The sequence below is a fragment of the Mobula birostris genome, chromosome 32 (genome assembly GCF_030028105.1).
Source record: "Mobula birostris isolate sMobBir1 chromosome 32, sMobBir1.hap1, whole genome shotgun sequence".
In the NCBI taxonomy this organism is placed as follows: domain Eukaryota; kingdom Metazoa; phylum Chordata; class Chondrichthyes; order Myliobatiformes; family Myliobatidae; genus Mobula; species Mobula birostris.
The window spans coordinates 17,856,432-17,884,315 of record NC_092401.1 but is presented as its reverse complement, the minus strand read 5'-3'; the positions used below and the strand labels follow the sequence as shown (position 1 = coordinate 17,884,315).

The 27,884-nt window shown below is 41.0% G+C and overlaps 1 protein-coding gene across 2 annotated transcripts in view; it reads left to right on the top strand.

Annotated features, from left to right (window-relative positions):
- Nucleotides 1–1,042: 1,042 nt before the first annotated feature.
- Nucleotides 1,043–27,884, top strand: part of LOC140191285 (spliceosome RNA helicase DDX39B-like) — a 29,612-nt gene continuing 2,770 nt past the window's right edge. Inside the window, exons 1-8 of one of the 2 annotated variants that reach the window (XM_072248556.1) lie at nt 1,043–1,147; nt 2,419–2,631; nt 9,656–9,783; nt 10,700–10,792; nt 15,759–15,942; nt 19,838–19,956; nt 26,651–26,782; nt 27,662–27,771. In XM_072248556.1, the coding sequence (XP_072104657.1) occupies nt 1,054–1,147; nt 2,419–2,631; nt 9,656–9,783; nt 10,700–10,792; nt 15,759–15,942; nt 19,838–19,956; nt 26,651–26,782; nt 27,662–27,771 (1,073 nt within the window). In that variant the 5' untranslated portion in view covers nt 1,043–1,053. The other variant, XM_072248555.1, reaches the window with a different exon arrangement.

Sequence of the window (27,884 nt, the reverse complement as noted above, 5' to 3'; positions counted from 1 at the left end):
ACAGCCCATGATCTCCCTTCAATTACTCTTTATCTTGTTATCTTATGTTCTCATTATTTAGTGCCGTGCCGTTTATTTATATTTGTATTTGCAGTTTGTTGTCTTCAGCTCTCCGATTGATCTTTCATTGATCCTGTTATAGTTACTATTCTCTAGATTTGTTGAGTATGCCCGCAGGGAAATGAATCTGAGAGATGTATATGGTGACCTCTATGTACTTTGATAATAAATTTACTTTGAACTTTGCTTGCCTGGATGATAAGATGAACAACTCTGGAACGGAACAAGATTACACAGCCTGTCCAATTGACACCCAGTCATAAACTCTCATTCCATTTACCAGTGGTGCACGTTAGCCGGCCCAGTGTGCGGCAGACAAAATGCAGTGCAGTAACTTGCCAGGGCGATGTGAACAGCACCGTACCCAGGGGAACATCACCATCTGCAGGCTCTCCTCCAGGCGCGCACCTTGCTGAATGAAAAAGAAATATCTCACCAGGCTTTCACAGCTGCTGCGTCGAAATTCTGACGCTCCCCACCCAGTGAGGACCCAGGATGACTGCAGCAGTCGAGAAGATGGTTCCATCACTTTCTCGAAGGGCAATCATGGATGGGCGCAACATCCTAATTCTTCCAAAAATATATATATATATTTTAAAAACGATGTGTGGTGTACTCTGTTCTGGTGACATGTAATCCATTCATTTGTTTTGCGTTTATACGGGAAAACCAAACCAAGACAGTCAGTGCGAGTGAACAGGTGCAGCAGTAGAAGCGGGGCTGGGCCTGGGCTGGGCAGGGCCTGGGCCTGGCCTGGCCGAGCCGCCTGCGCTGTACCGCCCCGCAACGGGGACTATCGTTACCCTTCCCCCCCAACCCAGCGATACGAGCAGCCACTTCACAAACTCACTCAATATGCCGACTCGTCCGGCTGAGTGACATCCAGATGAACCAATCCCAAGCCAGAAATGGGAAGACCCAGTTCAGCCTCGCGTCAGTGTCCCAATCACCACATAGGCAAGGGGAGCCCCTGCGGGAACTCGGCCAATCAGGATGAACCAGAAGGCGGGCTCTCCGGCTGTAGGAATACCCGCGAAGAGCGTGCAGGGCGGCCATTTGCAAAGAGCGGCGGGCAACCGGAGAATCGGTGCGTGTTGGCGGTGGGCCAGTGGGCTCGGCGGCCCTGTTCGGAGCCAGCTTGAGACGCGCAACTGGCGGAGCTCGCGGAGTTGCAGGGCGGGGTTTTTGCTGGGCTCGGTTAGGGTCGGCTTTCGTGCACTGCCGGCGACTGAGTGTGGAGTAAGGCCTACTTGAAAAGGCTTACTGATCGGGGCGGGAGGCGGTTGTAGTGAGGCGGCCGGGTGGGAGTGGGGATGGCTAATGGGGAAGGAACCTGGAGCAACATTGGAGAGGGACAAAGAGGGTGGGGGAAGCGAGGAGGTGAAATCAGGATCCTCGGCGGGGGGGGGGATTGGATCCTCAGTAGTAGGTGGGGGTGAGGAATCACACTGAGTATTCAAAGAGATCACAGCTAATATTTTCCAGTATTCATTGGGGAATGTAATAGTTACTCTTATTTAAGGGTTGGAAATTATTGCTATTAATCTCGTTTGTAAAAGTGAAAGAAGATAGTTATAGACTAGTTTAACGTCATCAGTTGGAAAAATATTAAGAGTCAAATGATTTGGCTGAGGGAATCGAATGTAACACGGAAATTTGCTCTTGACCGATCTGAGGAAGCAGTATGTAAACACATACCGTATGTCTTTAATGTGAATATATGTGCATTATGTATTTGGTTATGGAAAAATGTTATATAAAATCAGTTTATGATTTTAAAAACTTGAGTGTTTTCATACATCAGTAGCTGAAATCCAATGGGATTGAGCCAGTAAATGGGTTTCATAGCAGGAGCATTTGAGTAAAGGAAAGGAAGAATTGTTTTACTATAATTATTGGAGTATTGTGTGCAGATTTGGTTCTCAAATATTCTTGCCATAGAGGGAGTGTAACAAATGGGCACCCAGATGTCTTAAATTTGTAATCACTTGGGTTCAGAAGATTGAGAGAGCATCTGATGCAAACCAATGCAATCTGACAAGGTTTAGACGGTGAACATGGATATGCAGTCTAGAATGATCAGTCAATGAGTTTTCAGGGTTTACTACAGGTTGGTGTTAGAGGAGAGGAAATCACCTGTTGAGTTGTGGTAATGGGCAGAGATGCATGGGGTTGAAGATTGGAGATTTTTACTGAATAGGGACTGAGGAGTCACCAGGGGATTGGGGAGGAAGGATATGGGTGATTGTACAACCCTAAAATGGGTATGTTATTTCTGCCTAAGGTGTTGAGCAATTGTTTAGCAATGTGCATCTGATGTGATGTCTGTTGAAGCCTGTAATTTTCTTGACCGTTCAGTAAAGATGGCAGAAAACGATGTTGAGAATGAGTTGTTGGATTACGAAGAGGATGATGAGAACCAGACCTCGGCAGAACCAGCAACAGCTCCTGCTAAGAAGGATGTGAAGGGTTCCTATGTCTCCATTCACAGCTCTGGATTCAGAGATTTCTTGTTGAAACCAGAGCTACTTCGAGCCATTGTTGACTGTGGCTTTGAGCATCCTTCAGAAGGTAATGCTTTTTTCCCCTACTGCTTATGTAATAACTTCTAGTGGAGCATCAAGACTTCTGTGCCCATGGAATTTCGGCACTTTGGCTCTGTTGTAATGTTAAGCCCCGCTGTACGCAGCATAAGTACTGAAAATCCTGGCAATTATGTACAGGGTTTATCCAAGGTAAGATATTCTGCCATTGGAATGCTTTGGTTCTAATAGATGTCTGTCAAGCTTTTCAACCTGTTTTTTGATTGGGGCTTGTTCTAACGTGCTTGTGATTTGTGGTGTGAAGATGCCTGCAGGTCAAAGTTGGAAGGTCGGTGAAGAATAAGTAGAACTTCGTGCCTTTCAGTAGTATGTGTGGATAGCTTGCTGCTCACAGCAAATTCCAGCCCAAACCCAGCAGTGCAGTTCCTCCTCAGCGCTGTGTATGAAAACTTACATCAGTTTTGTCCAACACACATAAAAGTTACTGGTGAACGCAGCAGGCCAGGCAGCATCTCTAGGAAGAGGTACAGTTGACATTTCGGGTTGAGACCCTTCGTCGTGCTGCCTGGCCTGCTGTGTTCACCAGCAACTTTTATGTGTGTTGTTTGAAATTCCAGTATCTGCAGATTTCCTCGTGTTCAGTTTTGTCCTCTTGTTGGCTGATATGAGACGTGGAATTCGAATCATTCAGCATATTCAGGCAACTGAATCCACACTGGGTGCCTTTTTATACTGATTCTACATTAATTCCATTTTGTTCTGACATACTTTCCATAATCTCACTGATGCTGCAATTTAGAAAAAAGCAATATAGCAATCTCAATCTGCACATTGTTGAGGTGTGGAAGAAAATTAGGAGGCAGTGTTCATAATATTATAGATTTCACCCTGCAGTTTGAGAGAAAGAGGCTAATGTCAAATGTATCAGTATTATAGTAGAGTATAGGGATTTACAAAGGCATGAGAGAGAGATAGCCGGAGTTGATTGAAAGTGGATCCTAGTAGGGATGATGGCAGAACAGCAATGGCTGGAGTATCTTGGAGCAATTTAGAAAACACGGGATAGATAAATCCTGAAGCTGAAGTGTTCTAAAGGCAGGATGAGGCAACCACGGCTGACAAGGGAAGTCAAAGATGGTGCAAAAGGAAAAGTGAGGGAATATAACATAGAAAAATTAATGAGAAGTTAGAGGATTGGGCATCTTAAAAAAACAATAGAAGGCAATTAAAAAACCATAAGGGGAACAAAGGTGAAATATGAAGGTAAGCTATTCAATAATATCAAAGAGGATACCATTTTTTTCAAATGCATAAAGAAGAGAGAGGCGAGCATGGGTATTGGGCTGCTGGAAATTGATGTAGTAATGGAGAACAAAGATGAACTTAGTGAGCATATTGCATCAGTCTTCACTGTGAAAGATACTTGCAGAAAATCAGAAATGTGATGGTGTCAGGGGGCAGAAGTGAGTGTAGTTGCTATTTCTAAGGAGAAAGTGCTTGGTAAGCTGAAAGGTCTGAAGGTACGACTGGACCTGATGAACCACACCCCAGGGTTATGAAAGAGGTAGCTAATGAGATTGAGGAGGCATTAGTAATGATCTTTCAAGAATCACTGCATACTTGAATGGTTCTGTATGATGGAAAATTGCAAATGTCATTAGACTCTATAAGAAGAGAGATAAGCAGAAAAAAAGAACGTTATAGGCCATTATTAAGGATGAGGTTTCAGGGTACTTGGCGGCACATGATAATGTAGGCCAAAGTCAGCATAGTTTCCTTAAGGGGACATCTTGCCTGACGAATCTGCTGGAATTCTTTCAGGATATAACAGGAAAAAGGTGGTTCAGTAGATGTTGTTGGATTGGAGATTTAGAAAGGCCTTTGACAAAGTGCCACACGTGAGGCTGCTAAACAAGATACAAGCCCCAGATTTTATAGGAAAGATACCAGCATGGATACAAGATTGGCAGGAGGCAAAAAGTTGGAATGGGGGGGTGGCTGTGGCTATACTGGTTGGCTGAAAGTGACAGGTGGTGGTCTGCAGATGTCAGTATTGTAGGGAGGGAATGTCAACTCAGACCTCGAGAGGCCTGCGTTGGGCATTTTCATGCCTTACAAGGCGCAGATTGGAAGTCTGTGTGGGGTTCCACTCCAATTTTAAATTTTAAAGTCGGTAATGTAACCGCTTCTTTTCATGTTGTATGTCAACGATTTGGAATACGGAAGTCATCCTTTGTGGTCAAGTTTACATATAGTATGAAGATGGGTGGAGGGGCAGATAGTGTTGAGGAAACGGAGTCTGTAGAAGGACTTGGACAGATTGGGAGAATGGGCAGATGGAACACAGCACTGGGAAGTGTGGTCGTGCACTTTGTTAGAAGGAATAAAGTTGTTGACTATTTTCTAAATGGGGAGGAAATTTAAAAATTGGAGTTGCAAAGGGACTTGGGTGTCCTTGTGTTGCATTCCCTAAAGTTTAACTTGCAGGTTGAGTTGGTGATAAGGAAAGCAAATGCAAATCATCTTGAGATGACTAAAATATAATTGGAAGGATGTGACGCTGTGGCTTTGTAAGACATTGGTCAGACTGCACTTGGAGTATTGTGAGCAGTTTTGGACCCTTATCTAAGAAGAGATGTGCTGGCATTGGAAAGGGTCCCAAAGAGGTTCGCGAGAATGATTCTGGGAACGAAAAGGTGAATGTACGAGGGGCATTTGATCGCTCTGGGCCTGTGCTTGCTGTGGTTTAGAAGAATGAGGGTGGATCTTATTGAAACCTATTGAGTTTTGAAAGGCTTAGATGGGGTAGATGTGGAAGGATGTTTCCTATGGTGGGTGAGTCTTGTCCAGAGGACACAGCCTCAGCAAAGAGGAATGTCTGATACAACACGTAAGAAGGGGCAGCACACAAAATACTGGAGGATCTCAGCAGGTCAGGCAACATCTGTGGAAAAGAGTAAAACTGTCGATTTTTCACACTGAGACCCTTCTTCAGGATGGTGAGAAGGAATTTCTTTAGCCAGAGGGTAGTGAATCTGGAATTCATTGGCATTGACGGCTTTGGAGACCAATTATTTATAGCAGAGGTTGATATGTTCTTGGTTAGTCGGGCATCAAAGGTTAATGGGAGAAAACAGGAGAATGGTTGATGGGGGTGGGGATAAATCAGCTATGATGGAATGGCAGAGCAGAGTCAATGGACTAAGTGGCCTAATTCTGTCCCTGTGTCTCATGGTCTAAAATCTGATCTCTTGGGGGGGGGGGGGGGGGGGAGAATCCAATTGTCCAGGAAGAAAATGCCAAATTCCCATGGATAGCACTGGTGAGCAGGAGTGAACTCAGGCCATTGATGCTGTGAGGCAGCAGTTTGAACTGAGTAACACTGCTTACTGACACTTTGTTTTGAATGGGTATTGCTACCATCTCAGCATCAAATCTTTCAGGCACATAGAATTGGGATTATGACTGTTCACCCTTTTCTCCTGCATGTGAGGACCCAGAAGTTACTCATTTTTAATATAAAGCCAATTGCTGATGTTCTGTATCACCTTTAATGTTTTCCCCAAAGGTCTGTCTGATTTTCAAAACTGAAGGGATGGCCTTTGTGCTGGTTAAATTACAACAAGGAATAGTATAGAACAGGATCAAGAACATGACCTACGATATGCCAAATGAAACAATTCTATCTGCCTGCATATGATTTATATCCCTCCTGTCTCTGCATAAACATGTACCAATCTAAAAGCCCCTTGAATGTCTATCACCTCAGGCTGTATTTCAGACACACAAAACTGTGTATGCAAAAGAAAATTCTCTTCTTAAAATTGGGCCCTCTGGTATTTGACAATTCTATTCTGGGAGAAAAGATCACCCTATCTGTGCCTCGCTTTATTTTCTAAAACTCCTTATCGGGTCCTCTCAGTCTCTGATTCTCCAGATGAACAACGCACGTTTAGCGCTTGTCCAACCTCCTCTTGTAGCTCATACCCTCTAATCAAGGTAGCTTTCTTGAAAACCTCTTGTGCACCATCCCCAAACTTTCCAAATTCTTTCTGTATTGGGGTGCACACAATAGCCTGAAAAGCTTACAACTGCATCGTGACTTTCTGGCTCAAGTACTCTATACCCTAGTAATGAAGACGAATATACCATATTTTTTCTTTACTGTTCTATCTACTTGCATTACCACTTTTAGTGACTTATGGACCTGCATCCCAAGATCCCTTTGTTAAGGGCCTACCATTGAATGTATGCATTCCCCTTTCATTTGCCCTTGTAAAGTGCAATGTCTCACACTTGCCTGGATTAGACTCCATCTGCGATTTCTCCAGCCATAACTAACTGATCTACCCTCAGTGGCCACTTTATTAGGTACACCCATGTCCTCATTAATGTGAATATTTAATTAGCAATTCGGGACAAAACTCAATGCGTAAAAGCATGCAGTCATGGTCGCAAGGTTAATTTATTGTTTAGACCAAACATCAGAATGGGAAAGAAATATATAATTGACTTTGACTATCGAATGATTGTTGGTGTCCGACTGGGTGGTCTGAGTATCTCAGACACTGCTGCTCTGGGATTGTAATGCACAAGTCTCCAGAGTTTTTGTTGGGGTGGGGGGGAACCCAGCGAGCGGTAGTTCTGTGGGCAAAAACGCCTTGTTATGAGAGGTCTTAGGAAAATGACCAGACTGGTTCAAGCTGACGGGAAGGTGACAGTAACTCAAATAAATATGCATTGCAGCAGTGGTATGCAGAAGAGCATCTTTGAATGCATAATATGTCGAATATTAAAGGGGGTGAGCTACAGCAGCAGCAGATCAGTTTTCCACTCCTGTGCCTGTGCTTAATATACACTGAATATACTTGATGTACTGAGTATACATCCTGTTTTATCCTTTGATGAACTTCAGTCTGCAACTAATTTTTGTGTTGTCTGCAAACTTGCTAACTAACTAACCCATCGGTCACTAAACAACAGGTTCCAGCACTGATGCCTGTAGAAGATAAATCAGAACAATACCCTTCCACCACTGCCTTCTCTATGGCCAAGTCAGTTCTGAATCCAATTCTCCAAGGATTCTGTCTTCCATAATTTCTGGATCAACTTATCATGAGGGTTAGTCGACTTTTCAGATTGAGATGTCCACTTATGCTTTTTCCAAGCATAAATTCCCTCCTTTGTCCTTGAGTGGTCCTGCCCTCTTTTTATTAGTGTGTGTATGTATATATGTCCTGTAAGTCACTTTAAGCTTATTTGGCAAGAACATTCCATGTTCTTTGGCAAGAATTTGGCAAGAACTTTACCCACCTGATTCCCTATGATGTTTTCCCTACTTCCTTTATACTCCTCAAGCACCCTGTCAGAATTCAACATCCCAAACCCTACATATGCGTATTTTTGATTATAAATTTGCAACATCTGTCATCCAAGATTCTGGAATCTTGCTGTCCTTGTCTGTCTTCCTTGCTGGAATATGTTAGTCCCGAAATTTGACTGGCTGGCCTTCAAGGAATTCTTACGTGAACTTGCTCAATGACAGCAAACTACTCTCTCCAGCCTAATGCTGTGCATTTTTTCCCTGATGTTTTTGTCTTATTCTTATCCATAATTAGCTTAAATGCAGCTGAATTATTTATTTGCCACTCCAGCTGTCTTTGAGGCAGTGTGTGTCATGAGAGCCATCTTAAAAGGGCCTCTTTGATTCTCATCTCACTATAATCAGGTGGCTGAGCTTAATTGTAAAGATGAGAGAATGCTACATTGGATTGTTGTCCCTTTCATTCCACACTAGTTTAACTTGTGATTAATCAATTCCAAAATTTCACAATTCAGTCTACTTTTATTCACCTTAACTTTCTTGAAATTCTCAGAAAACGCAAGGCTTTGGACCTTAGAGGTCCTTTGCACCTTCTAAATGTGGTTTAAGCTGAAATCATTCTTCTACTGGGCGGCGTTTTGAAACATTCTGAAAATCCAGCGCCTTCTGAATTCAAAACCATATAAGAGTGTCAGCCAGTCAAGTAAAACCAGTATAGCCATAATACGAACACTATTGTGCTAACTAGGAGTTTCTTTTGTAGGTTAAATAATTTTAAAGAATTTATCAAACCTCCAAAAATCTGGAAATAACAAATGGAGAATGGAAGGATGTTTATTGTCTTTGGCACATAGATGTTTCCAGCGAGAGTAGAAATACTGTTGGATCTGGTAAAAGAAAATTAATTCACTTTCTCCGATGAAAGCTTCATACAAAATGGGTGTACAAAAAATTAACAGGTTATATTTTGACAAAGCTTATTTTGAGGGAGTTGGAGGTAACTAATTACTGTTTATTTGGATTGGGTGCCACTTCAACCAAACAGTTTCAAAAGTGCATGTGTGAGATAGGTTGGACTATTGGATGCTACATGTACTCCAATTTAGTTTGTAGAAGCCTCGGCCCAGTGAGATTAGTGGGAGTGGGGAATGGAACTCAGCAATTTTCAGCTTGTAAGTTTCAGTTTGAATGTTCCAGCTTGCCAAAATAAACAAATATACATTCTGGGCATTGGCTGCATATGCTTGCACTCCAGATCTGATCTGATGGGGAGCCAGATAACTGCACCATCTGAACTGTGAGGTACTGGATTATCTGAGTTTTACTGTAGGAGTGGCCTTCAAGAGTACAAAAGATGGTTTCCTATTGACAACAGTCCACAGCTAGTGATCACAAGGATAAGGCAGTAATAATTTGTTATAGAGAAATCTAATCCACTGTAGTGTAGAATTCATTGCAGCATCAATCAATTCTGTAAGGAGAGTGTAGGCAATTGTGTAGAAAATAGTTTTCTGAACAAGGCTGAAAGAAGATGGAGTAAAGATGATGTTCTTGTAAATTACCAATCAAGGTAATTAAACCATTTAGGTTAAATTTACTTATTTCTCTAGCATTTTGTCCTAGTTTGGGAAGGAAGGACTAATTGTTCAGATAATTGGATAGCAAACTGGATCTAAATCCAGATAGGTTTAGTGTTGTGCAATCATTGGTGTATCTGTTCTCTTCGCAGTTCAACATGAGTGCATTCCTCAAGCCATTCTTGGAATGGACATCCTCTGTCAGGCCAAATCTGGAATGGGAAAGACAGCAGTATTTGTTCTTGCGACACTGCAACAATTGGAGGCTGTTGATGGACAGGTAATTTATCAGATAAGAATTGGTATGTGTAGTTTTCGAGCCACTAGCTTACATGACACACAAATAATTTATAGAAACCAATCGCTTGATATTAACAGATTTGTCCTTGCAAGTTCAGTTGAAGCTTTGTCTGGTTTCACTGCTCCTCATCAGTTTCCAGTCGTTACACAGCATTAACGCTAGATCAGAATATGGTCTTCGGCCTGAGCATCATTTTGCTTTGCATAGATGCTGCTTCACCAATCACATGTTTCTTGCTTTTTCTGTTTTTATTTCAGGTTTCCTGTATCGTTTTTTTAATTGATTCATCCTGGTATCCAGCTTGGCATAAATTGATATCATAGGCACTTTTCTTTGTCTTGATTCAGTTTTTTTTTGTGTGATTGAGGAATGACTGGTTTCATTTTTGATGATAGCAGTCCTTTCAAGTCTACATTGGTAGTGTGGTAAGCATTTCACCTTCTGGTTTAAAAACTAAGATACCCATTGAGCGCTAGGATGAGCACCATTGCACTCAGTAATGTTGCTTAGTTCTTGTGTGTCTTTGAGCTGCTGACCATTTAGATTAGGAGAAGCTTTCAGAGTTGGACAGATTTGCATGGTCAACCAACACAGAAGACATTTTGTTGAACAGAAACAGTGGATAAAGATGAAAAGTTGACATTTTTGTTGCATAATTTCCTACTCTGAATTTCAGTTTTGAGATCAGTTGTCCTCTAGGCCTTTGTGTTTCATGTAAACTTTAATTGCAGAATTTTAACTCTTATTCAAGCCATCAGGCACTGTGTGGGTCTGAATCGTGAGAGGTCTTAAGACTTTTCTGAGTTGAAAATTTAGAGTTACCAGGCAGGCAACGTAAGATTTTGTTAGCCAACTTATGAACAACTGCTTGTTTTTTTTTTTGGTTCGTAAACAGGTATCGGTCCTTGTCATGTGCCACACCAGAGAGCTGGCTTTTCAGATTAGCAAAGAATATGAAAGGTTTTCAAAATACATGCCAAATATAAAGGTAAGTATGCACACAATATACCTTTTACACTTGGCAATGTGGTATCCTATATAGTCTCTTTAATTATTTTGGGAAATCAACACATTTTGGCAAGACCTCAGCCATTATATTTTCTCAGTGGAAAGCTGACTTCCATTTTGTTGTACCAGCAGTCAATCTGCTGTTTGGAGTAGCAAGAATTTGCTATGGAGTTTGAAATCTGTACCCAGCTTGGCTTCACATCTGTTTGATTTCCTTGGATTGTATGCTAATGTTTTGTGCATTTTCAAGTAGTCTATTAACTTACCAGTATTATGGTGGGTAGGATAGAGAGTTTTATAAGTATGGTATAGGTTGAGGCTGTGGGATCATGTAACAATTCTAATGTTGCATGCACAACAGAAAATTTGGGTGATTAATCATCCTATAAGAGCAAATTATTATTGATGGTCCCATGATGGATTGGCGCCGGCATTGACCAGGACTGAGCACTTTATGATCATGGATTCCAGGTGTTCAGAAAAAGATGGACAGGGGTCTTGAGAATACTAGTTAGTTTAGAGATTATAGTACTGGAGAGCAAGATATTTTTGAGATGTTTAGAAAATAGTCCTTGTTTGTCATTACCATGATGCTAAGGGTATTCTGTGTGCCACAATATGGTTTAAAGATGGGGAAAACTTGTGAAGAAATTAGAGTTGAGTAAGAACTGAAGTGGTGACACTGGTTGATTCAGTTACCTCAATTGTAATACTGCTAGCGTAAAGAAGAAATAGAATTTGTGAAATTCATTCAAAACTTTAGAATGTTTTGAGGAGGGGGAATGACAAATGGAGATTACTCTGACTAGGTATGACCTGTTAGATTTTTGGGAGATTAAATGTTAAGGGATGGTACACAATTATTGGCAGGACCATTAACAGTATTGATGTACAGAGGGATCTTGCAGCCCAAGTCCTTAGCTTCTTGAAAGTAGTTTCCCAAGTTGAAATGCTGGTAAAGAAGGTGCATGGCATGCTTACCTTTTAGTTAAAGTATTGAGGTCAAGAGTCGAGGAATTATATTGCAGCTTTATAAAACTGCGTCTGGAGTGTTGTATTCATTTCTGGTCGCCCCATTTTTGGAAGGGTGTGCAGCTTTTAAGGGGATGCAGAAGAGGTTTACAGGAATGCTGCCTGGATTAGAGGACGTGTGTTATGAAGAATGGTTGGACAAACTTGGGTTGTTTTCCTTGAAGCAGCAGAGGCTGGCGGGTTGTCTGATAGAAGTTTTTTAAGGTATGCAAGTTTTGTAGCATTGGTAGACCAGGCAGTATTTTTTTCCCGGAGTCATAGGTGAGAGGGGCTATGTGGGGCAAGTGTTGTAGTGGGTGCCTGGCAGGGGTAGTAGTGGAGGCAAATACAGTAGAGATTTTGATAGGCACTTAGCAAAGAATGGCGAGGTAGGGATATTACTGTAAACCAAAAGGAATGGTTTAGCACGATATTGTGGGCTAAAGGGCCTATTTTACTGCTGCATTTTCAGTGAACTTGGGGAGCTGAAAAGGAAAATAAGACTAGCAATTTAAATAAAAATGAATCCCAACATCTCTTATGGTAAAAGATAACAAGAAGAGGGTTTTAGATTTAAATGCATAACCTGTTGAAAGGAGAAGATGGCAGAATTGGAATACTGAATAGATTCTTTGCCTGGGCCTTCTCGTGGAAGAATTCTCACGGTGGTAGTGGATGTGGGGGGGCGGGGGATGATTAGGAGGATGTGTTACAAAATCTAGCTATGCCTTTAAGTACATATAGTCACAAGGGGTGGTCCTTGGGTCACTGAGGGAAATTCATATGCAAAACTACAATGACAAGTCTGATGTCATTCAAAAAAAATGCAGTGATGTATGAATATCTCGACTTGTCTTTTTGACTTTGGTGAAACTTTTAGAAACAGTTTTGGGTGGGGGTGATGGAATGAATGGAGTGAATAGGATAGATAAAGGTAAGTAATTTTTCAGGCTGAAAGGCAAGTTCTGCATGGTCATTTCTTGTACTTTTATACTTCCTGGTTTTGAATTGGGTGTGTTGGGTAAAATTTTAAACTTTCATATATACTATAATTAGTCCAGCCATACTATAATTCACTGTTTGTTCTTGCCTTTGTTATTTGCTGCTTCACTTTACATTTAGCAGTTTTAAATTGCTGATGTAATTATAAGTCTTCTAGACTTCCACCTTCACTTCTAGATTCTGAATGCTCTATCCTCAGTGTTTGTCCTTAGTGTAAGCAAAGGTTGCCCCATCGACTAAAGGACTCTATTCTTTTTTCAGTTATCCTCTGCCTATAATATGCATAAAGTGCTATTGAATTGGTAGCTTTATATCACAAGATGCTAGAAGTAAGGTAGAAATAAAAAGAAGAATTGCCATTACCAAAACCCACTTCCACAAAATGAAACCCATTTTTACCAGCAGACACATTTCTATCACAACAAGGCTTAGGCTACTAAAATGTTACATCTGGTCAATCTTGCTGTATGCTTCCAAAACATGGACTATAACACCAGAACTCCAAAGAAACTTAGAAGCAACAGAAATGTGCTTTCTTAGAAGAATGCTGAAAATATCATATAGAAATAGGGTAACTAATGAGACAGTACTCCAACGTGCCCATATAAAAAGATCTTTAATAACATTAAATGAGAGGAAACTTAAATTCCTGGGCCATGTTATCAGAAAGGGAGAAATAGAATACCTTACATTACAAGGCTGTATTCCTGGGAAACGTGGAAGTGGAAGGCAAAGGAGAAAATGTATGGACACTGTGAAAGAACTTAACAGATCGAAGTGTGCGAGATATCACTGACGCTGCGAGGGATCGTTCAATATGGAGAGCCGTGATCACCCAAGCGTGGAGCGGGCAAGGCACATGAAGAAGAAGCTGTTGAATTTCCCTTCATCCTGTTTGAGACTCTAAATTTCCTGTAACTTTTGTTTCCTGTCTGGCTTTCAGTTTGGGTGTTGGATTATTATTGTCACATACTGAGATAAGATGGAAAACTTTGTTTTGTATGCCCTCCAGGCAGATCATTTCAAGATAAAACTACATTAAGATAGTCCAAATGGAAAAACAACTGAATGTGGAATTTAGTGTTACAGTAACAAAAGATCCAGTCCAGGCAAGCAGTATGGTGGAAGGGCCACATTGAGGTAGATTTTAAATTCAAGAGTCCATCTTTATCACAGAAGAATCTTACGGCAGCAGGTTTATGTGTATCTTCTACCCAGTGGAAGGGGGCAGATAAGACAGTGACCGGGGTGAAAGGGGTCTATTTTGTTTACTTTCCCAGGACAGTAGGTAGGGAGAGAAGGCTTGTTTCTGTGGCAGAATGAACTGTGGCACTCTGCAATTTGTTGTGTAGGGCAGAGCAATTGCTACACCAGGTTGTGGGGCAGCCATAAAAATATGCCATATGCTCCTCATTGTTTTTATATAATTGAGATATCTCTTGATGCACAACTTTGTTTGGATTGCTGGCTTTGCCTTTCACCCTCACAGAAGCATATTAACTTTCATCTTATTATTTCACTGTTATCTTGTATGTAGACTTGGGTTAGGAGCAGCTACTGGGAAATGCTCTCTCCCCTTCAGAAATTTAAACCTTTACCCTTTCCAATAGCTACCTTGAACTAAGGTCACTATATCTAAAACTGGTTGCCTTTTGCCACATCAACCATTATATTCAGAGAATATAGGTTTGTGCAGCTCAGGGAAGAGTCCTGTCTGTCTGCCTTATCCATGATATCCAGTCGGTCTATATTGTTTTATGTCTTTCCTACACTTGTCTAGCCGCCTTTTAAACATTGTAATTTTCCTTTTCTGATGGCTCATTCCAGATATTCACCAGCTCTTTGTATGGAAAAATTGGCTGCACATGTTTCCTTTGAATTTCTCCTTTTTCACCTTAGATTTAGCCCTCTGCCAGACTCTTCCCTTGAAAATAATTCTGAACACTTACCCTATCTATATGCCTCATAATTTTATAAACCTCCGATCATCCCTCAGTCTCACATTGCAGTGAGAATAAGCACATCCTATTCAATCTCTCCTTCTACAGCCCTCTATTCCAGCAACATTCTGAGTGAATCTCTTCTGCGCTGTTGCTGCTTTCTGTTCTGTGTGCTTTGAAGACCAGATCTGTACAAAATATTCTAAATGTGGTTAAACCGATGCTTTATAGTTGCAGTATGACATCCCAACTCTTGCAGTCAGTGCCTTGTAAGAGTTGGCATGCATCCCAAAGTCTTCCTGTATGTCAGTATCCTAATGCCCCTGCCATTTAATAATATTAAGTCCTGTGCTACTGCTGATGAGAGTAGTGGCTGAAAAAGCTTCCTGGGTACTTGCATCTTGAAACCTAGGTGTGACTGCCTCCCTGTACCTGTCTACCAACCTGCTGACCTCCGGAATGTAGTTCAAGTTTCTTGTAAGGAGTTCCAGCTAAATGCACTTCCCACAGGTATAGTCATTAGGGACATGATTTCCCATGTCCCTGGTTTCCCCTGTACTGGAAGAGGAGCATACCACATCTTGACTGCTATTTCCACTGCTTTAATTGTTGCATTAAGAAAGGCAATCTTATTTGATCCTCAGCATATCCTCCCAGACCAATTATGGGCCATTTTCAAATGTGCTGCTCTTAAGGATCTTGGTAAGTGAAACTTAGCTGAAATTCCTGAGGCCTACCAAATTGAAACTGTTGTGCTTCTCGCTCCAAGTCCAGTCTCCTCATAAGTGAAACTTTCTGGCATGGATTCCATTCTAATTAATATTAAAGAATCTCTTGTACTTTGTCTTGGATGTACTTTTAGTGACAACTTTCACAGATCTAGAAGAGTGACAGTGTCGTCGTCACTCATTGGAGCAACACTTTTTTTTGACAATCAGCTTGGTGATTCTGCAGTTTTTTCCTCTAAATGGTAACTTTCTGCTTTTTTAACAGGCAGCTGTATTTTTTGGAGGCTTGTCAATCAAAAAGGATGAAGACATCTTGAAAAAGAATTGCCCTCATATTGTTGTAGGAACACCAGGACGAATCCTAGCCCTCACGCGTAATAAGTCGCTCAGTTTGAAATACGTCAAGCACTTTGTATTAGATGAGTGTGATAAGATGTTGGAGCAACTTGGTTAGTGAAGTATTTTTTTTTCCCTGAAATGATAAATATTATATGAAGTTTTCTTATTAGCAGTAAGTTGACATTTTCTCAGATAATCAGAGCTTATTTCTGCTGTTTAATCATGATTGAAAATGGACAAAGTAGTTTTTCTAGAATACATTCCATATTTTATATAACCAAGATGATAGCATGTAATGATATATGTATAAATATCCCATTAGTTTACCCATTTCCTTTTGTCATCGTCTTCTTGGAAGATCTGCTGTGTCTATAAGTAGTAGAATTCAAGAATTACTTCCTTGCTTCGGAAAATTATTGTAGATACTTTATTTAAGCGAAAACAATTAACATCTACCCTTCCAAAGCATTAGGTTAAGATTTATTGGGGAAGCAACTGAAGTTGATTGATTAATTCATTCAGGTGCCTTGAAGTTCGGCGTGGGCGATCATGTCTCTCCATCCATTACGGTCCCTGACCTTCCAAATTGTAATTGTTGCCTCCCCTGTTTCTAACCATGATATTATTCCATCTATCGTTTTCTTCTGTCTGCCTCTGCTTTTACTTTTCAGCTTTCCAATTGTAACTAAATGTTGTAATGTCTCTCTTCACGTGATGTGTCCAAAAAATTTTGATTGCTGTTTTCCGATTTTTTTAAAGTAATGTACGTTTTGTTTTTGTTCTCTGTAGAACTTCTTCGTTGGTTATCCTGTCTGTATATGATATGCATAGCATTCTTCTGAGGAACCACATCTCCGCTGCATTGATTCTTTTTTCCATTGCATTTGTGATGGTCCATGACTCGCAGCCATATAGGAAGAATGTAGCAGCTGAGAGATCTAATGCGGATGTCAATTGCTATTTTCTTGTTCATTAGGATGTTCCTCATTTCTGTAAATGCTGTTCTTGCCATGGTTATTCTTGCTTTTATGTCTGTTTCGCATTTGCCATCAGATGTTACCCATGATCCGAGGTACTTGAAGTTGTGAACTTGTTTCAGGATTTCATTTCCCAGTACGATCCTACAGTTTGGGATATCAGGTTTCATTGATATTACCATTACTTCAGTTTTCCTTTTGTTTAAGGTTAGGCCAAGTCTTTCGCTCTCTGGGTTGATGGTAGATACCAGTTTCTGTAAATTTACTTCACTGTTTGCTGTCAGTACTGTATCATCCGCATAGCAGAGGTTGTTGATATTGTATCCTCCTATACTTATTCCAGGTGGGTCTTGTATGGTTCTCATGATGTTCTCACTGTACAGGGAGAACAGGTCTGGTGACAGAACACAACCCTGTCTGACTCATCGCTTTATTGGCTGATGTTCACCAATCTCGTTGTCTATCCGTATGGCTGCACTTTGTTGCCAGTAGAGATTCCTGATTATTCTTAGATCTTTTCTGTCGATATTAATATCTCGAAGAATTTTCGTGATGACTTGGTGTTTCACTGTGTCAAAGGCTTTTGTGTAGTCAATGAAACAGAAGTATAGGTCTTGTTGTACTTCTATTGACCTTTCGATAATATTCCTGAGAATATAAGCGGTGTTTGATGTTCCCTTGCCTTTGACAAAGCCGCACTGTTCTTCACCGATCTCTGGTTTAATTTTATTTCTTATTCTGAGCATGATGATTTTAAGTAGAATTTTTGAGGTGGCTCATTAAACTAATTGTTCTGTGTTGTCCACATTCTATTGCATCTGGTTTCTTTGGCAGTGCAATGAATACTGTCTTTAAAAGATCTTCTGATACTTTGCCACTTGTATATTCTATTCAATAAGATTAATTTCTCTACACCAAAATTTTCTAGCGCCTCATACAGTTCAACTGGAATGTTATCTGGTCCTGATGATTTCCTCTTTTGCATTTTCTTCATAGCACGTTCCACTTCTTTCAGTATTGCTGGGCCCTCGTTGCCAATATCAAAGTTGTCCTCTTGGTCTTTGTCATCATATAGGTCTTTGATGTATTCTGACCACCTTTGCATTATTTTTCCTTTTTCCATAATTGTAGATCCGTCTTTTGCTTTTATACATACTGTTGTTGCCCCGCTTTTCTTCCGATTTGTGACCTCTTTGATCTCGTCGTGCCTACGTTTGCTGTTGGTCTTCTGCAATTGTTCTATTCACTCACATTTGTCCTTAAGCCACTTTTCTGTTGCTTCCTTGCACTTGGTTGTTATTTGTGCATGCAAGGATACATAGGCTTTTTCGTTTTCCTTACATTTTTTTGTTCCATAAGATTCAGAATTTCTTCCGTCGTCCATTTCTTTTTAGCTTTGTTCTGTTGTTTGGGAGTCACCTCTTGATTAGGTTGATTAGGTTTGGATTAATAAGGACAATAATTAGGCAATGATCTGCGCCTGTTTTCTATCTAAAAATGAGTTCTCTTCAGGAAAGGAACACCCCTGGAAGCATTACGTAATTTTAACTAACTGGAGGAGACATGTTATTGTATCTAGGAAGAGTTACAAGTGAAGTAATATACAAGGGCAGATGTTTAAAAACTTCAGTGAGTATATTGATATGAAGTGATTCCTGGAATATTGTATGCAGTGGGAACGGATGCAGATTATGGAATGGTGTTCTTTTAAAAAAATATTGGTAGTCTTACTGATTTTTGGAAGGCATTTTCTTGGCTTTAGAATCTGTCACTCATGATCTCAAGATATGGTGCAACTCTGGAACTGAGGGAAGCTTCTTTCACTCCAGGACTTTCAAATTCAGAGTCAATAAAGGAGAAATCATCAGCAAATTTGGATATAATCAAATGGTAGTTTGAATTCTTTGAGGATGTGATAGTGTTGGTAGACACAGTCAAAAGATATTTGACAAGGTGCCACGTTTTGGAAGCTGTTAATGTGACTTAAGAGTCCATCGTATCAGAAGAGGGCATAGGAGTCATAGAGCATGGAAGCAGGTAGCTCGGCCCATTGGCACCCATTCATAATTACATTTTCCAGCCTACTGTTCTTAGACATAGCCTTAATGCTGTCAGAGACTCTGCTTCTGTACTCCATTAGGCAGTGTATTTCAGGTACTTGCCATTCTGTAGGTGATAATTGTTCCTTTCAGATCTCCTCTCCATCTGTGCAGTTTGCCCTAAATCTGACCTTACAGGTACTCCTAGTTTTAATGCATCTCAGTCTCTCCCCATAGCAGGAACAGCTTAGCATGGATTATAAACTGCTTGTCATGTGGTAAGTGGTTGTAATAAATAGGACTTTTTCAGGCTTAGTGCATCCCTTTCAGTGGAGTGCCTCAGGGATCAGTTCTTGGCCATTGACTGATTTCAGTTGACATTAGTAACCCAGAAGGTAACAAGATACTGTACGTAGACTGAATTATTGGATGAAAACTATAGATAGGGTTTATTATGGATAAGTGTTGTCATGTACTTTGGCAAGGGGAAACAGTGGGTGGATTATTATCTAAATGGAGAGAAACTGCAAATGAGTGAAGTTGTGGTATTTTGGCCTCAACAGCATAGGGATTGGAGAATAGAAATATTTTGTGACCATTGTACAGGATCTTGGTGGGGCCACACCTGGAATAGTGTATAATTTTTGTCCCCTTAAAGCAGAACATACGAACCAAAAGAGATTCACCAGACTGGGATCCCAGAGAAATAGCACCTGCCTTTACCTGTCTGCCCCTAATTCAGATTCTACATGCATGATGACCTTCGTCAGAAATCAGCTGAGATTGGAATTTCAGAATTAAGGCATTTTTTTTTTGACTTTGTCCAAATCAATCATGGATTAACTTGTATGTTTATGTAGATTGAGTGTAACAACTTCTTGCCTGAAGCTTCCATTAATATACAGGTTGACTGATTAATGGTGTTCTTAGCTTTGCTGTAGGAGCATTGTGTTGCAGACATTGACATTTTTGCTCTTGTTTGTTTGCAGACATGCGTAGAGATGTCCAGGATATTTTCCGTCTAACTCCTCATGAAAAGCAGGTTATGATGTTCAGCGCCACCCTAAGCAAGGAGATCCGTCCCGTCTGCCGCAAGTTCATGCAGGATGTAATTATTCATCTTTCTTACCACTACCCTCAAGTTTTTGATGAGCCACCATCAAAGTTGCTTGTATTCCTAAGAGTCAAGCAAGGCCTAATCTGGAATGGAATGGAACGGCACGGTGCTCCTCCTTGAAGCTGAACGCCACACAGTTGTACCCTTTGCAAGATTTCGTTTTCACCAACTAGCTGTAGATAGCACAGTTTAGGCTAAGGGGCCTCAAGCTTATGCCCTTCCCATGTATCTCCAGAAATGCTCATGGTGGGAGAGATCAAAAGCATGTTTTTGTGACAGACTCAGCCATATTTCAGTCTGTTAATAACTAGTAGAGTTATACTCAGCCAAGTTTAGTTATGCAGGCTTCCCACAACTTTCCACAGAAGTTAGTTGCGATTTCCGGAAGATCAACGGTTTCGGGTGCAGACAGTGAAGCCATCACATTAGCTCATTCTTCCTGATAAAAATCACTAAACGATAGTGCAGTTGAAAGGTGTTCCATCACAGCCATGCTCACACCACTCAGTCAGCAGTTAGTTGCATTGTCTGGAAGATGGTGCTCTTGGTCACAAGTTCTAGTTTAGTGCTGTAGCAATATCCTGTTTATCTGCAGCCTCCAGAAGACCAGCATGTTTGGGGTGAAGCAGATTTTTAAAAAAAGTTGGTCAATGCCCTGGTTTTATATATTCTGAAGAGAGATGTAATTTTAGTATCTTCAGAAGTGATACCTGCCGTCGTCGAATGGAAGAAGATATTCCTTTATCGCTAGGGTGCGATTGGTGGCCAGCGCAAACGGTAGCCGCTGGTGGTTAATCATGTTATCTATCCAATGGACTGGTTCATCCATTGTGCTGCTGACCTTGAGACCTGCAACGGTCAAGGATGGCTGCAAGAGGACTCCACCACCTTCAACACAGCTTTACAAAGTTCCATTTCTTAATGTGGAATGGTTTGTATGCAACACACTGTAATGAAGTGACTGTTGGCATAATTGCAGACTCCTGCAATCAATGAAAGCAGATTTTAAAACCATAAAGCAGCTTAATTATGTCATGTGCCTTGAATGGCTGATTGGCCAGTGGGCTTTACATTTGGAATGTGGTATTGTGACAGCATGCTACATATAAAGTGGGATTTTGGAGTTCAGGTTTCCATGAGTTGAATATGGGTTGTTTGGTACTTGTGGTTAAAGCTAAAGATTTTTGTGAACCCAGTGTATTAATTTCTAACTTGATTTGACCAGCATTTTTATGCCCGTTACTGGGTGCCAAATTGATTTTGTTGTAAAGAAATCCAGAGGATAGTGCAAAAAAAGAGGTAAATTTTTGTCAAACCAAAGACTGGATATTGTGCAGTAAATTGATAAATTTTGTATCTAAGCACAAAAGAATGAAATTCTTCCAACCTTGTTATTTTTAACAGGGCGGCGCGATAACATGATTAGCACAATGCTTTACGATACAGTGCGATCCAATTTCATTTCCCAACACCGCCTGTAAGGAGTTCTTCCCGTGACTGCATGGGTTTCCTCCGGGTGCTCTGGTTTCTACCCACGGTCCAAAGATGTACCAGTTGGTAGGTTAATTGGTCATGGTAAATTGTCCCATGGTTAGGCTAGGGTTAAATCGGTGGGTTGCTGTGCAGTGTGGCTTGAAGGGTTGGGAGGGCTTATCCATAAATCACGTTACGTAACTATTACTGTGTGCCTTACATTTGTCCATCTTCTATTTTACTTTTGTTGAAAATGGCCATCCTTAATCTCGCATGTAAGAACACAAGCTGGTTTGAGAAGTTTGGTGTAAAATCAATGAAGAAAATTTGGCTTACACCTCTATGTTTCCCATTTTCCAAATATTTATCTGCATTTCAAAGTTCCTTTCTGCTAACTTAATGCATTTCACCACAACAGCTTGCTAGATTTGTTCCTTTCTGTGTTTGTCAGGTTGCCTTGCATCTGTCCTCTATAGTCCACCTGTCATGGTCTGCATGACCTTTATAGCTTTTTACTGCGCTTCATTCTGTTTGCATTTTAGTTTTTTCAGTATGAGATCTTTTGGTCTGCCTCTGTTTCTTTGGTATCTGCCTATATTGTGTTTTTACCCGAATTTGGTGCTGCTGGAGCTGTTTCATGTGAAGCAAATGTTCATGCCCTCATCACGGCCACTCATCATGAGTAAGCTGAATGATTTTATGGTGTGTTAGTAGTAGGATCTTAATTATACTACACAATTTATGAACAGCAGTGTTATGACTGCCTTCTTACAGCTGGTTACAGAATATTGGATGTAGTCTTTTTCAGTTGGCTATTGATATTTTGCTATTGCTATCCATCTGCTTGTGCTTTGCTTGGTTTTAACTTGGTTATTCTGTTGTATCTCTGGTTTTAGTTGAAGTCCACTGATAGAATATAGATAGCATTTGCATATTGGCTTACACTCTCAGATTTGCACTTACCACAAGTACCAAACAATGCTGCACTAGACCAGTAGTTCCAGCTTTAAAAGGGGAAGGTGGGTGGAAAGGAATGACAACTCATGGACAGTTACTTATGATGGGTGTTGGTAATTTGACTCGCATGATACCAGCAACCTCATAGCATGGGGAGCCCTGGTATGAGTAGTTTGTCTGGAAATGCAGTCAGTAATTGGGAGGGTGAGGTTCTTTTTGCTGGCAGTTTTAAATGATGTGCATGTATATATTTCTGCTCATCTAGTGGCAGATGGCCTGAGATTAAAATTCATGGTTCCACATTACGGAGACCTATGCCAGCATTTTGAAATTCATGCCACTGATGGGGTGTGTGTAACTTGAAGGCTTTGCTAGATTATATATCAAACATTCGTTACGAAGTTAATTGTGAAATAGGTTTTAATGTTCAAACAATTCATTTAAAAAACCTTTCTAACTATAGTGCTTAAGTGAAAATAGACACATCTTCCAGTGAGTTGGAAATTTTAAATTTGCGAGTGGACTGTTCCTTGCATGGTTATTTGAAATTCTAGCTGGATATTTTTTGGGTAAGACTGTGACAACATTGACAGTCTTTAGTGATCAAGTAATTTGACAAAGTCAGTGTGGTGGGTGTTAACATGGACTTCAGCAAGGCCTTTGATGTTCTAAATCATTAATGTTCATCTGCGTTAATGATTTAGAAGCGAATGCAAGTGGGGTGGGTGGTGAAGAAGTTTGCCGAAGGTAACAAGATCTAGATCGACTGAGGAAGTGGGCAGTGGAATGTTAAGTGTGCAGTTTGGCAAGTTAAGCCAATTCAGGGAATACATGGAGAGTGGTGGGACCTTGGGAGTGCTACTAAACAGATATTAGGATACAAGTGCATAGTTCCAGCACAGGTAGACTAAGTGGTGGAGAGGTATATGATGTCCTTGTTTTTGTTGGCCAAGAAGCTGAGACGTGATGCAGTTGTACAGATCATTGATTAGGCCAAACTTGGAGCATTGTATGCAGTTCAGATTGCCACACAGTAGGTAGGGCGTGACGTAAGGATGCAGAAAAGATTCACAAGAATCTAGCCAGGGCTGGAGGGTTGAGTTAAAAAGAGATAAAAAGAAAAAAAGACCGATTGGGATTGATTTCCCTGCTGGATTGGCAGTTGAGGAGTCACTGAATAGAGGTTTATAAAATTATGAAGGGTAGATAGCCACAGCCTTTATTCCAAGGTAAGACTGTCTAAAATTTGAGGGCATAGGTTTAAAGTGAGAGAGGAAAGATTTTAAAGTGGAATCAAGTGGCAACTTTTTCCACTCAATGGGTGGTTGATACAAGGACTGAGCTGATGGGATTTGGTAGAAGTGGGTACATTTGGACAGAGACACAAAATAGAAAAGGTTTAGAGGGTAATATAGACCATAAGACAAAGGAGCAGAAGTAGGCCATTTGGCCCATCTAGTCTGCTCCGCCATTTTATCATGAGCTGATCCATTTTATCCTATTTAGTCCCACTGCCCCGCCTTCTCACCATAACTTTTGATGCCCTGGCTACTCAGGTACCTATCAATCTCTGCCTTAAATACACCCAATGACTTGGCCTCCACTGCTGCCTGTGGCAACAAATTCCATAGATTCACCACCCTCTGACTAAAAAATTTTTTTCGCATTTCTGTTCTGAAAGGGCGCCCTTCAATCCCGAAGTCATGCCCTCTCGTACTAGACTCCCCAATCATGGGAAACAACTTTGCCACATCCACTCTGTCCATGCCTTTTAACATTCGAAATATTTCTATGAGGTCTCCCCTCATTCTTCTAAACTCCAAGGAATACAGTCCAAGAGTGGACAAACGTTCCTCATATGTTAACCCTCTCATTCTCGGACTCATTCTAGTGAATCTTCTCTGTACCCTCTCCAACGTCAGCACATCCTTTCTTAAATAAGGAGACCAAAACTGCCCACAGTACTCCAAGTGAGGTCTCACCAGCGCCTTATAGAGCCTCAACATCACATCCCTGCTCCTGTACTCTATTCCTCTAGAAATGAATGCCAACATTGCATTCGCCTTCTTCACTACCGACTCAACCTGGAGGTTAACTTTAAGGGAATCCTGTACGAGGACTCCCAAGTCCCGTTGCATCTCAGAACTTTGAATTCTTTCCCCATTTAAATAATAGTCTGCCCGTTTATTTTTTCTGCCAAAGTGCATAACCATACACTTTCCAACATTGTACTTCATTTGCCACTTCTCTGCCCATTCTTCCAATCTATCCAAGTCTCTCTGCAGACTCTCCGTTTCCTCAGCACTACCGGCCCCTCCACCTTTCTTCGTATCGTCAGCAAACTTAGCCACAAAGCCATCTATTCCATAATCCAAATCGTTGATGTACAATGTAAAAAGAAGCGGCCCCAACACTATAGGTGGCTATCTTGGGAAGATGGGTGAGTCAGGCCTTTTTCTGTGCTGTGTAACTACGAATTTCAGTGAGCTAAGCATTGAGCAGTCTATTTCTTGTTCCAAGTTTGCATCTTCGACTGGGAATAAGTTTGTGGTCTGCTTTGAGAAGTTGGGCTTTATTTTTGTGTTAGTGTAGTGTAGAAATTGATACAAATCTTGTAACTTTGTACATTTACAAATGCCTTAGAAGGTTGCAAGCGGCATTCTTCACCTCCCTTCTCTGATCCTAGTCCCTCTGTGTGCTGCCTGTTATATGTTCCTTTATGCAGTGTCTCAGGTGTAATATTTCCCACTTCAGTCATTTGGTTTCTGTTGGCCACTTGTCAGCCCAACTGCTCAGACCTTCAGTTCTAAAACATTCCTCCTCACTTAAACACAGCCATTTCAAATACAAGTACACTTTATCATATGTCACATACATTTAAGTCCAAATGATTATTAAGGTGCATAATAAAAATCAAAGCCCACGAGTATTACCTTTCATTTCACAGAAACACCTGCCGATGTATTGTTGAGCCGTATTGGATCAGGTGCCATTCTCCCTTGTGTCATATGGTTTTTCACTTTCTGAGCAGACTGTCAAGGTCTTGTCAGAAACCTAAAGATCATCCATGATCAATACTGGCCATGTTGCTCTCATTGGCCCCCTTTATCATTTAAAAGTTGGCTCCCTCGGACCTTGCCTTGACATACCCATGCTGACTGACCTTGTTTTCCAGTCCTGATGAAGGGTCTTAGCTGTTCATTTTCCTTCCTTGATGCTGCCTGGCTTGCTGAGTTCCTCCAGCATTTTGCCTGTTAAAATGCTGGAGGAACTCAGCAGGTAAGGCAGCATCTGGGGAGGGAAAGGGACAGTAAATATTCTGGTCAAGGAGTTTCATCTGGACTATCAAAATGAAGACTTGCTCCTTTCCCTCTCTTTTTTCAAATTAAAAAGTGGTGTGATATTAGCAGTCCTCCAATCCTCTGGCATCAATTTTGTTGCTAGGAGGAGTTGGAAAAAAATGCTTAAACTTAAGAAGCTTTCTCCCTTGTTGCTTTTAACAGCCCCTATTATACTTACCATTTTTCTTATAAAGGCAGCAGGTCTATGGGAGGAGATGGTATGGGTGGGCGGGCCTGTTGATGCCCAAGCATCTGCTGCAGCTGCAAATGTAGCTGTTGGGTTGGCAGTACCTGGAAATATTTTCATGAAGATGACTCAGGTGCATGAAGTTTGCCTATTTTGGTAAAAGCTGTGCTTTAAATAGTGTTTACATTGTTGGCACACTGCAGTAGACACTTGAGCTTTAACAACAGTGCATGGAGAGGAGGTGGGGTTAGAGCACTGAAATTATGGGGCAGTGGCCAGTGTGGAAAATCTGAGGTGCAGGACAGGAGATACATGCAGACTGTAGCTGAACTTGGGATGCTAATCATTGTAAAATATGGCCTTCAGGTAGAGATGGAATTATAGCTGTTTATCGGACTGTGGAGTTGTAGATCTGAATTAGTAGGTAGATTGGGTTTTCCTCGTTTGATTTCTGAACTAATAATTCCAGCCCTGGTACTGCTGTCACATTAGTATTGTTTGTGGCTGAGCTAGCTTTAACATTTCATTCTTTCAGGGCTGGCTTATTAAAGGATGCAGGAAAGTATCACTGACCTGAGATCGGGGTATATTGGTAGCTAGTTGAAGGCTGCATTTATAACATCGGATTGTCAATATTGGTTAATAAGTCAGATTGGTAAATACTCCCAAGAAGTAGAGCAAGTTGCATGTGAAATGTTACATCTTTCTGGTTTTTTTTCCTCTTTAGCCCATGGAGGTGTTTGTTGACGATGAAACTAAGCTGACACTTCACGGATTGCAGCAATATTATGTTAAACTAAAGGACAATGAGAAGAACCGAAAGTTGTTTGATTTACTTGATGTCCTGGAATTTAATCAGGTGAGATGCTCTGGACTGGCTGAGACTTGGGGAAGCTTACTTTGCTCAGAGGATGCATACAGAACTTGGCCTCTTTCTAATAAGGCTTTGAATTTGACTCTGGTGAAGGTGGTGGTTATATGTCTGATCTTGGATGCCCAGTGTCTGAGAGTTTTGATATATTTTAAAGAGAGGACAGAAAAGTGGCACAGAAGAACTCATAGGAACATTTGTCAGTTTTTTTAAACCTGTTTTTTTTCTACAATGAGATGTTGGGTAATCTAAAATCCATCTGTTTGCTATTTTGATTTAACTAATATTTGTAAATCTGCATTTTGAAATTCTTTTCTCCATACCCATGAGAGTTACCAGTTTGCAGTTTTGTGAAGGCAAAGGCTTCCTAACATCACCTCTAGTTTCATGATATGGTCATCAATACTGGGCTCTGTCAGCGTGGGCCTGTTTCTTCACCGGTGAAAGCCCAGTTCGTTTAAAATAATGCCCATTACGTCACTGGTGATAAATGATCTCACCAACAAGCTGAGAAAAGGTCCCTTAAATACCTGAGGTTTTCTTTTGCCAAATGTCTGGTTGGTAGGAAGTTCAGTGTTTTGTCCATTAGTCTTGATCCAGAAGCCAGTTTTAGATTGTGGCATCCTTCAGGCCTGGTTACTATTAAGAGGAGATTAAGTTTTAATGCAGTGACTCATTCTTACATGCACAGCTCTCACTCAGTAGGAGCTCTTTTTTTTTTCCCTCATGCTGCCACTAGGTATAAAAGAAGTACATAGTGTTGGGACCTACCTGCTTTTTTCTCAACATTCAGCTTGGTGGTAAAGTACTGTGAACAGGATAGTCCTCAAGGCCTTGATGCACATTTAACGCTGGTATTCCTTGCAGGTGGTGATCTTTGTAAAGTCAGTCCAGCGCTGTGTGGCATTGGCACAGCTGCTTGTGGAACAGAACTTCCCAGCCATCGCCATTCATAGAGGGATGGCACAGGAGGAGAGGTCAGTATCGCCGAGTGGTGGCTCAGAACTATCCTTTAGTTCTTCTGATGATTTAATATTTGTGAAGTCAACATGCCTCAGAGGCTTATTTTCCCATTCTTCATCCCCATCCC